Source organism: Pezoporus flaviventris, unplaced genomic scaffold (genome assembly GCF_033815535.1).
Source record: "Pezoporus flaviventris isolate CSIRO_AGI_PZ_B2104156 unplaced genomic scaffold, CSIRO_AGI_Pfla_v1 ptg000001l, whole genome shotgun sequence".
Lineage (NCBI taxonomy): Eukaryota > Metazoa > Chordata > Aves > Psittaciformes > Psittacidae > Pezoporus > Pezoporus flaviventris.
The window spans coordinates 60,924,994-60,935,603 of NW_026892549.1; the positions used below are offsets into that span (position 1 = coordinate 60,924,994).

A 10,610-nucleotide genomic window follows, 5' to 3' on the forward strand; every position below is an offset into this window, starting at 1 on the left:
TGTTGTGGTAACAGCTTGGTCTGGACAGTGTGTTTTTTAATCTGATGACCATGGAGAAAGTCAATTGAGGAAACGTGACTGTGTGACAGAAAGCAATAAAGTGATCGGGAAGTATTTGAGACAGAATACTTTTGCTTACACAAGGAGCTTGAAATTTCTTTGCCTTTCAAAACTGCAATAAAAGGGAATGTTATTTGGTTTTCCCTAGCTCTAATTATCTGTTTCTCTTAAGGAGGTGGAAATGAAGTAGTTAGTTAGATTTTTAGTTATGACTTTTTTAGATCAACAGAAAACACTGATTAGAAACCACTGTGACATAGAATCTATACGAAAACTGAAAGAAGAAATACTTGTACCAAAGAACCTGCTGGATCATTTTTGCTTCTGCATAACTTTAAAGGAAGAAAAAAAATCCAAATCAAACCAAACCATAGGAGAAGGTTGGAAGATGGAAAACTAGTCAGTGTCTTCTTACTTAGGTGTTGGTGTTCAGGTGTTTATTTAATTGGTCATGGACTGGAGAGCGTCTTTTTAGTTATAAAATCCTACGTGGTAGTGCTAACAATGAGGAAAAATTATTTCTACTGAAAGAGGGTTATAACCAAATGAATGACATTCTTAAAGTTTCCTCTTCACAGTTTCCACTGGGGTGCAAAAATTGGTTAGAATTGTCTACTTCTAGAGCTTCTGCCTTAAATCCCTGTGATTCTTGCTTCCTCTCTTCCCATTTGGATGAAGAAAAGGATTCTGATAGAGTTGTTCTTTTACCTTCTTCAGGGGTTCTTTAAAGAGATAGAGCGTTAAAAATGTTTAATGATTGGAAGCATGAAACTGGATGAGTAATAACCCTCTGCACACCCAGTACAGATTACTTTTCTGCCTGGACTTTGATACTTTGCACTAAAATTCTCCAACAAGAGAATTCTTCAGTGTGGGCATAAGTAACAAGGAAAATGCTTAGTGATGTAATGCTTTTGCTAGTCTAATTAGTCAGTGTTGCTGTTTAATGGCACTTCGAAGCTCAGTTATCTTGCAGAGAGCCATTGCTGGAGTAAAGCGAGTAGTTGTCATTTTGAATTCAAAACTAGCTGCTTTTTCATTGTGGAGCATAACAAGTACTTCTTGGTTCTTTTTCCTGTCCCCCAGTTTGTAGCTTTTGCTACTGGGACTCCAGTCATATTCAGCAAACTGGGAGGACTGTAAGAGTGGTAAATGGGGGTTTTACAGAGTGCCTCATGTGATACCTTCTATTCTCAGCATAGGTTAAAATTAGAACTAGACTGACATTGCACTGGAGTCTGAGTGAGGATTTTAAATGGTTTCATTAGCACAGGCCAGGTTTGTAACTTATCTCTTCTTTTGCTCAGAAAGCAGTGAGTCCCAGAAGACCCTTGACAATACCAAGTAATTCAGGTACGTTGCTGTTAAACTCTTTCAGATACTTGGAGGTGAAGTTGTGGGGAGATCTCATTAGTTGGGAGTAAATGTGCAGCTGTTTTACAGGCATGCTTGGGAATTCAATTCTGAATCATTGGTTATCATTGCATGATTATTATGAATTTTATTTTCCAGACAAATAATAAGATCTAATAATAAGAAGCTTTTGATGGTAGTCCTGTTATAATGTAATTTAATCTCTGTGAAAACAAAGTCATATACTTAGGCTCTCTTTCGTGTTTCATGGTTCTAAAGCAGTATTTATAGAATAATATGCTTTCCACAGCAAAAGAGCATTGCCCAGTGTAAGCTTTACTAAAAATAAGTATTGTTTCAACTGTCTAGTCCAATACTGGTTTTAGTAGTACAAGTATTAAGAAGTGCCCCTTTTCTGCACAGTTTATAGAAAAAGATGTCAAGTTTTCTACCAAAAATGGCTTACAATTCAAAACGTGTCTCTAAACAACAAGAAATGATGGATCAGGTAAATCACTTTATCTCAGTAGAAGTTTAATCCTGAAAAATAAATTTTTAAATTGTAACTACTAATCAGAGCAAAAAACCCTCATACTGTTGCATATTGGGGTGAGAAATGAGAAAGGTAATTGCAACGAGGACCACGGAAAGAGAAGTTAATCCTTCAAACTAATAAATGTGATCACATTTATGTGGTGAAGGGAAAAAAAACTGCAATCCTCTCTTATCCAGGAAAAACTTAAATTCCTCTTTAGCAGCCCAAATGCCAGACTGCATTGTGCTGCACTGGGGTTGCTGTTTGTGCCACCTGTCAAATCCTGACGTTCCTCCTTAACAAACAGAGAACAGTTGAGAATCCTTAATACTGGCCCAGGCTCTTCTTTATTCAAGCATTAGATTTAGATTTTTATGCTGTTTTTACAATGGCAATCAGTCCTGACAATTATTTCGTATCATTTGCTTGTACATTTTTAATTAACTGAGCTCAGTACAATCAGGCTTTACAAATAACTGTTAAAAAAGACATGCTAAACATCAAACAGAATGCTTGACTGTTTGAACACACGAATGTTCACTAAGCAATTGTGCCTTATCCACACCACACAAAGTTGTAGTGGAACATGATAGAAAAGACTGCTCAGAAAGACAGACCTGCAGCAGTTGTAGGGAAATACATGCATGAAAAGACTTGAAATTCCCCTTTTGTTGTTATCTACCTGCTTGTTTGGAAGACAGTTTTACTCACTTTTTTAGCTTGAATGGATATCTAAGACATTTTCCTTACTTGTCCCTGCGTGTATTAGTAAAAGTTCGGAAAGAAAGCATTCAGCTCATCAGTGTTCTGAGTACACTGAGTGCTGGCATGAAGTTGAGCCCCACAGGCTTATCTGAATATCACTATCTTGGCTCCAGTTTATTTCCAAACAAACCCTTCCCTAAATGACTACAGTAACAGCAAGAAGAATGCTTTTTAGAGGGATGCTCTGCTCAGGATAACTGAGGATCCTACTTTGCTGCTCCTGAGGAAAATCTGTGTTCATTGTCTCGCTAAGGACTTGATGACTTTAGGCTGAGGTTTTGTTTTAAATGTGGCTCCTGACATTCAGCAGGGCTACAAGAGGAGACCTTCAAAGAGATCTGAAGGATTTTAAAAGCTTTTTTTCTGAAAAGGAATACATTACTAACTAAAAATATAATGAGTTAAACTGTGAAGAAACTGAATACAAATAAAGAATCCTCATTCACTTCCAGCAACAGTTCAGTTCCTCTAAAGTGCAAACCTCCTTTAGTTACAAGTATTTATACCAGGTAGCTGCCAGGATGCAACTATCAGGATTTAACTGCCTTAAAATGCAGGTAGTAGCTGAATTTCTTCCTGAAAAAGGAATGAATGGTCATGTCTGCATTTAGTACTTTTGGTCAGTACTCAGCCTACCACTGGAAGGAACTGAGAGAAGCAGTTGTTCACTGACTAAGAATGCAGAGAGATTGCAAGGATACCATTTCTTATTGTAAGTAAATGTAATTACATGCAATTATCTATTTTTATAAAGAGAAAATGGTAAAATTCTGGCAGTGTTATGCATTAACTAAGTTTAACAAGATAATCAAGTGGGTATTGCAGCATTTTAGTTTTTGTATCACTGTCCCCGTCTGGTAACTGGTGCATGTGCTGATCTATTGAGCCTGAAATTCGGCATTGGATTCCTGTGACTCTACCTGAACATGTAAGGATCATGAATGAAACTGCAGTTTGTGTTGGAACATTCACTGCTGTGAAGACACTCTGGGAAGTAAGAATACACAAGATAAATGAGGAATTACAGAAGGAAAAGGAATTCAGAGAGAGGTCTGCAGGAAGGTAGGTAAATCATAGTTCTTCAAGTATGTGAGAAGCTACACCATGTGTTACATTGCAGAAGAGTGCAGCTGGTCTTTTCAAACTCATTCAGACTTGAATTCTTTAGTTGTTACTCCAGGAGAATTCCCACTGGTTAGAATCTAGCAATACTGTTGGGTCAAACTAAGAACTGTGTTCTGTGTAGAAATATTAGCATATATACTAAATCCCCTAAATTCAGATATGAAAATCCTCTCCTGTGTGGATATCGTAACTATAGAAATTCAACATGATATGCTTTCTTCCCAGCAAAGGCATTCAAAGGGTCTCTTGAGCTCCAGTGTGGGCAGTAATTTCATGGAATATGAAGAAATTTAGCATTCTGTTTTTGGAACTCTTCCTGGTCTGTCAGATGTGTTTGAAATGGAATCACAAATTCAAAATACAAGCAGAAAAACAGAGAATTGCCTAATTTTCATGATTCTTGTGTAAGTCCCCCTGGGAAATCAAGCCAAAAGAATCCCTGTCTGATAGACCTCGTTTGATTGCACTTACACTTGGTGAACTGAAGGCTTTCTTTTTAGGAGATGGCTTCAAAATAAACAGCTTTGGAACTTCATTCCACATGACTATATTCTGTTGCCCTGCTGCAACATGATGAAGGTGAATGAAGTTATGTATTCCTTCTGACTGTAAATTTGAAGAGCTATAAAATAGAATTCCTGTAAACTGCCTCAGCCAGACATCACTCTGTGTTCTTGTCTTCCCTCAAATTGATAGTATATTTACCATCCAGTTGTAATAAGTGTTGTTTGACATCCAAAAAGGCTACTGTCCCTTTGTTCCAGAAAATACAACAGATAAATAGTAATTATTGCTTGTATTTACTGTTGCACCACTGACAGAGCTTCTTTCCCTCGTAGGCTACTACTTGTTTGGGAGGAGAGAGCTGCTTTAGCAAAGCTCAAAGAAAAGGTTATTAATGAAGATGGGAGAGCAATTTTAAGGATAGAGGAAGAAGAATGGAAGGTAGTGTTGATAGGAAGGAATGTTGAATGACTGATGCATTAGAAAACTACTATTTGCAACTTTACACTCGCAGTTGTACTGTTTTTAATCTGTGAAGTGCTCACTTTCGTGCTTTGCTAACAACAAATCGAGATACACTGTTGTGAGAGTGTAAAAGCAAGCCGATTATTGAAGTCCTGAATATAAAGCATTACTTTACAAAAATATAGCCCCAAAAGCTTTTCTGCATTAGGAATTATTTACCCTGCAAATGATGAGTTTACTTATGTAAATTCTCATTTAACATTATAACACAGAACAACTGAAATGTATCAAGGTGATAACCCTCTGCGTTAGATGCATGGAAATATTTCTTACTGAAATATTCCTTTCTAAAAGTGAGTTTCTTACTGAAATTGATTCCTTTCTAAAAGTGAAAGTGAGCCTGTAAATCCCCAGGATATTATTAGTTTTGTTTCTAATGCATGGGGGTAAGTGGCTAACTGTAGATCCGTGACAGAGTGGAAGAAGTCTGTTCAGAGCCATACAGGAATGCAGATGCCAGTTCTGTGAAGTGATGAGAATTAGACTGTGGTGAGGGCAGTGTGAGTGACAGCCCCATCCGGCAATACTCCGGAGTTCCTTGTTCAGAACTTGTAGCATACAGACATCGTAGTTCTTCTATCTCTCAGCTCATCCACTCTCAGCTGCACACTGGTTTTCTTAACAGAAAGGGAAATACAACTTAGATCACCGTTGAAATGCAAAAAGCTATTTAGAGCGGTCTCATCTTCAGCTATATTGGCTTTGGTTCAAAACAACCAAACAAACCGAAGCAAGCCTGTGGCTTTTCAAGCAGTGACAGTAATGCAGATACCTAACTCCTGGGAGCAAAACTGAGCAGGTTAAATCTGTGGTCAGAATGACCCACACTGATGATGTTCATTTAGGGGATGTTACAGTGTGGCTTGAGAAGAAAGAAAGACTGTTGCTGTTTCAACTGCAACTTCTACCTAAGCCTATATTCTTGTTGTATACCAACCTGAATTTCTTCTGGTTCCTATTTCTTGTCTTAGACGTTACCTTCGTGCTTATTGAAACTAGCCCATCTCCAGGAGTGGCAGCTTCACAGAACTAGTTTGCAGAAAATTCCTCACTTCATTGGGAGGTTTCACAGTCTTCTTGTTCTGGATCTATCCCGGAACTCCATTGAAAGTGTACCTAAAGAAATTGGTGAGCTGTCCTTTCTTTGTCTTAGCTGCTTTCCTGTCTTACAAAAACGTGACGGTTTTGTGCACTTTGCCTGCCTAAGAATCCTGTTGAGTAGTTAGAGACCAGGCATTTGAAATCTGACAGTGAGATAGAGAGCTTGGAACTGTGGATCCCCTACAAATCCAACAGATGGCCAGATGCAGGAGACGGTTCTTTATGAAAGCTCCCCATAAGACAAAAGCATGTAAACACACATAAGCGCAGCAGGTACTGGACGTCAGAGTGCAGCTAGAAAAGTGCTATTGAAAAATACATAGTGATAACATGTTGCACTTGTATAAGGATAAAGTGGTAACACAAACCAAGTAATACTGTATCTCAGATAGAATGAACATGTCTCATTTCTCATTTTGCTCTCTGCAGGCCAGCTGACTAGCCTCCAAGAGCTGCTTCTCAGTTACAATAGAATCAAATCTGTTCCTAAGGAAATAAGTAACTGCGTCAATCTGGAAAGACTGGAACTGGCTGTCAACAGGAGTATCTGTGATCTTCCTCCTCAGGTTCTGACAGACTAGCTTGTTTTGTTTAGTTTTGTTGAATGCCTGTTTTGAACTTATCCAAAACCAATTATCATTAAACATTACACTCCATGTTTTCAGATTTGCTTTGGTATTGATTTCCCAGCCACTCCACAGAAACACAATATTTATATGACTAGTCAATCTGAAGCCAGGTGAGGAGGACATACATATGCCTGAGAATTTGAAGGAGCCAGCCTTTACTTTGTCCAGATAAAGGACTTGGTAGTGCACATAGGATAGTGATACACTTGATGTTAATTTGTTTAAGCTGAAAGTCTTTGCTGGTGTATCCCACTGAGGATCTGATGTCTTAGCACATGGCGGAGAATGCAAATGCATACCATATGCCAGGACATAATTGCAAGCATCTTTACCAGAGCTGTTACCTGTGGAGTAGTGTGATTTATACAGCTGTTTATGTACAAAGAGTTGAATGAATGTTGTTCTGTTAAGAGAGAATAAAAACAACTGCTCACCTACCATTGAGCTTTAATTTGGACTGACCTAAATGTGAGTGAGCCCTGCATCTCCAGGTATTAGACTCCTAGATAGAGATGATTAATATGTAACCATGTTTACCTGTTTTATTTAAGTAGTGGCAATAGTTGACAGCAATCAGTGTCTTGCAAACCTGAGTGAGTCCAAACAGTAATACCTAACAACAAAAAATCCTCAAATGAAAATATCCACTATTAATCAGTATGCAGAAGGTATAAAATCTATGTGGATACAGGTTACCTGCTGCAAGTGACAGCTTTTAAATTGACAGCTCATGGCAAATACTTAGTTCTGTTCTATTGAGCCAGGTTTCAAACCCACATACCTTCCAGGTGAGAACTGTAACTGTCAGGTATTATCAGAGGATGTAACTCACAAACCATGCTGTGTCTATGAACTTCAAAATGTGTCCTGCTGATTTCAAAGTGTTTCTTTGTTTCAATCAACATTATTACAGCACTGCTCTAATGCAACAGCTATTCCATTAAACCTCCCTTTCTTTTCAGCTCAGTGATTTAAAGAAGCTTTCACACATAGATTTGTGCATGAACCAGTTTACAAGCATCCCTTCAGCCCTTCTCAACATGCCAAATCTAGAATGGTTAGATATGGGGGGGAACAAACTCCAGGAGCTTCCTGATGCAATTGACAGGTAAATAAAGCTCAAAGATGTTTTAGTCTCAACTCCATTGAATTGAAATTCTCATTATTAAATCCTAATTCAAAAGATTATTTCAATGTTAACCTCACTGCAAACTTAAGATTTATCAGCCCTAGTGTGATATTTTGGATGAGCTGGAAAAATCCATTCAATAAACAACAAATTCAGTGTCAACTATCAAATTATAATTTCTTGCCAATGACATTTTTGATCAGAGGTTAGGTGATTATGTGGGATATGGGGTTTCCTGTCAGAATCATTGTATTCTTATGAACGTTTCTTATGTGACTGTAAAAATTAATTACTTTTATAATAATTGACAAGATTAATTTTCTAAATCTTGATTGATTGCACAAATAACTGTTTTACAGAATGGAAAATCTCCACACTTTATGGCTCCAAAGGAATGAGATAACCTCTTTGCCAGAAACCATTGGTAATATGAAAAATCTTAGTACTCTTGTTCTTAGCAACAATAAACTTAGGAATATTCCAGCTTGTATGAAGAACATGACAAGTCTGAGGTAAGAAAAAGTAACAGAAACATAAATACTAGCAGATAAGTTTTAAAGCCTCCCTTGAGCTGTGTATCGTAGAGTGATACTAAGGAAGTGGAAAAGACATGTCCGTAGTTGTACAGATAGACACAATACCATATAAACCAGTAGAATTACACTGATTCACAACAGCTGAGGATCTGGTCAAGAAAGCTTTGTGTATCCTCACTCACTTAACGAAGTAAGCTACAATGGTTACAGTCCCAAATGGAAAAGGAGACTGTAATATATTTTCTCATTTCTAAAAGGTCCAAATGCCCATTTCTAATTGTCCTTTGCTGTCACTCTCTAAAGGCAAGAGCCAAGACAGGAAAAACACATGTCAAACACAAAAATGACACAAAGTAGAACTTTGGCACGGAGAAGTCAACTGTTTAGAATTAAACAAAAAGGCTCAGGTGTAAGGATATAGATAAAACTCTCCTGTACTTCATTTGAGAAATAAAAAAAGAACGGATGTACATTTTTCATGGATAGAATCAGAAATATTATTTTGTATACTGTGAAAGTTTCCTTTTGTCTGCATTTTCACTAGGATTACTGGATGCTGGCTGTTTGAGAGAAAGAATGCTAGTCTAAAATCACATCTAACCCAGTAAAACAATCGCTGTTTTCAGGTAGCTTGGAAGAAGCAGCAACTCTTTAAACAAATATATTAAGCATAGGCTGAGGGATGGTTTAGTTTACTTCATACTACTGGTATAGTGGCAAGTTTAGTGTAAGAAAAGACTTCTTTTGCTGAAAATACTATTTGAGGAATCTTAGTTCAGTTTCAAAAGAGTTGTCATGTCTGGACAAAACCTATTGCAAGAGTAACTTTTTTTGGTGAACTGTCAGATTTGTCAACTTCAGGGACAACCCACTGGAGTTAGAGGTAACACTCCCTCCATGTGAGAATGAAGAAGAGGAGGAGCAACAGGAAATGTTTGGCATCGAATTCATGCACGTGTATATCCAGGAATCTCTCAAGAAAACAGGTATGGCTTTTTTATTAACTCTGATCTCTCTGGAATACAGTGAGGAAGGGAAGGATAAGCTGGATAAAAGCAAGCCGGGATATGTATACAAATGAAACATGAATAATCTTAATAACTGAGTACCATTCTCCAAACCAGCTGTGAACAGATTTTTACTGAGGGTAGGGGCAAGTTTATCAGGGGTTGGCCCTGGAGCTTTCCCATAAACAGCATGTATTCTAGTAGGAACCATGCAATATTGGAATTAGTTACCTACAACCTGGGTAACTGGAAGTTGCTGACTGGCTGTAGTATTTGCAATTTAATCAGTTTACACAGTGTGGGTCTTCCAGCACTGTTTGTCTTACGAACCTCAACTTTACCTATTTCTTGATGTTGTCCAGATGGTGACAATCAAAGCAGCATGTAACAGGGAGACGCTCATGATAAACAGATGCTTCCCACCACTTGCTTTCCCTGACAGCAAATCCAGTCACTTAAACAAAACAACCTTCCAATTTCATCCTATTCCTACATCATTTGTGACTAAAAAACGCTGTTATTAGTCTCAAACGTAACAGTTGAAAAGTGCAGACAGAGTCTTGGGTGACATGGTCTAGGGCGAGGTGCTCCTGCCCATGGCAGGGGAGCTGGAACTAGATTATCTTAAGGTCCTTTCCAAATCTAACCAGACTGGGATTCTCTGAGTCTATGAAAACAAGCACTTTTGAACACGCGCAGGTGGCAGCTGTTACTTGCAGAGAGAATTTCACTGCACCTAAAATGAAGATCCAAGGGAACATTTTGTATCTATTGTGAAGACTTAAAAACCTGAAGGACTGAAAGGCTCTTTAGTCAGAACACCAAACCAGCTTTCTCAGCATCAATGAGAATCATGTCAGAATAATAAATTTAGCAAAAATACATCAAGATGACAGTTTACAAAGGTTTTTTCCTTAACAGACTCCCCTAGCAGCACAGGCTGAAGGTTACTTACGCCTACTTACATTTTAAGAGGAAATACAAGGCTATCCTGAACTTCAAAGTGAAAATAAAGTATGTTAACTTCTCTAATTTTAACCCACTGTCTTTCAGGAAATGTGGAAAGCAGCACTTCTGGTCCTTCTCCTGTCATGAATGCTACTGAATAAAGAATGTAACTGTGAATGGAAGAAAATACCAAGCATACTTAATCCTAGCAAAGAAGAGTACAACAGGTTTTAAATATTCCTAAGGATTTTATTTTTCCACTGATACGAACTGGTTTGCATATTTGGAATTCCCACTCACACTGGGAAATAAAAGACCTTTTCCTTGTACAGGAAAGATTAAAACTTTCTCTTTTTTTTTTAAGCAATGAATTAGCTTTGTAAAAATCCAGGT

At 37.8% G+C, this 10,610-nt stretch overlaps 1 protein-coding gene across 3 annotated transcripts; it reads left to right on the forward strand.

The window, feature by feature from the left end:
- The first annotated feature begins 732 nt into the window (after nt 1-732).
- Nucleotides 733-10,546, forward strand: LRRC39 (leucine rich repeat containing 39). 3 transcript variants are annotated; one of them, XM_061461001.1, is made up of 9 exons: nt 733-1,413; nt 3,539-3,775; nt 4,678-4,783; nt 5,839-5,995; nt 6,398-6,534; nt 7,560-7,705; nt 8,086-8,238; nt 9,124-9,248; nt 10,323-10,546. In XM_061461001.1, the coding sequence occupies exons 2-9, from the start codon at nt 3,651-3,653 to the stop codon at nt 10,376-10,378; spliced, it is 1,005 nt and encodes a 334-aa protein (XP_061316985.1). In that variant the 5' UTR covers nt 733-1,413; nt 3,539-3,650; the 3' UTR covers nt 10,379-10,546. The 3 variants fall into 3 exon arrangements, with proteins under 3 accessions (XP_061316985.1, XP_061316966.1, XP_061316976.1); XM_061460982.1 differs by having other exon boundaries at nt 749-1,413; nt 9,109-9,248; XM_061460992.1 differs by lacking the exon at nt 733-1,413 and adding an exon at nt 3,119-3,425 and having other exon boundaries at nt 9,109-9,248.
- The last annotated feature ends 64 nt before the right edge of the window (nt 10,547-10,610 follow it).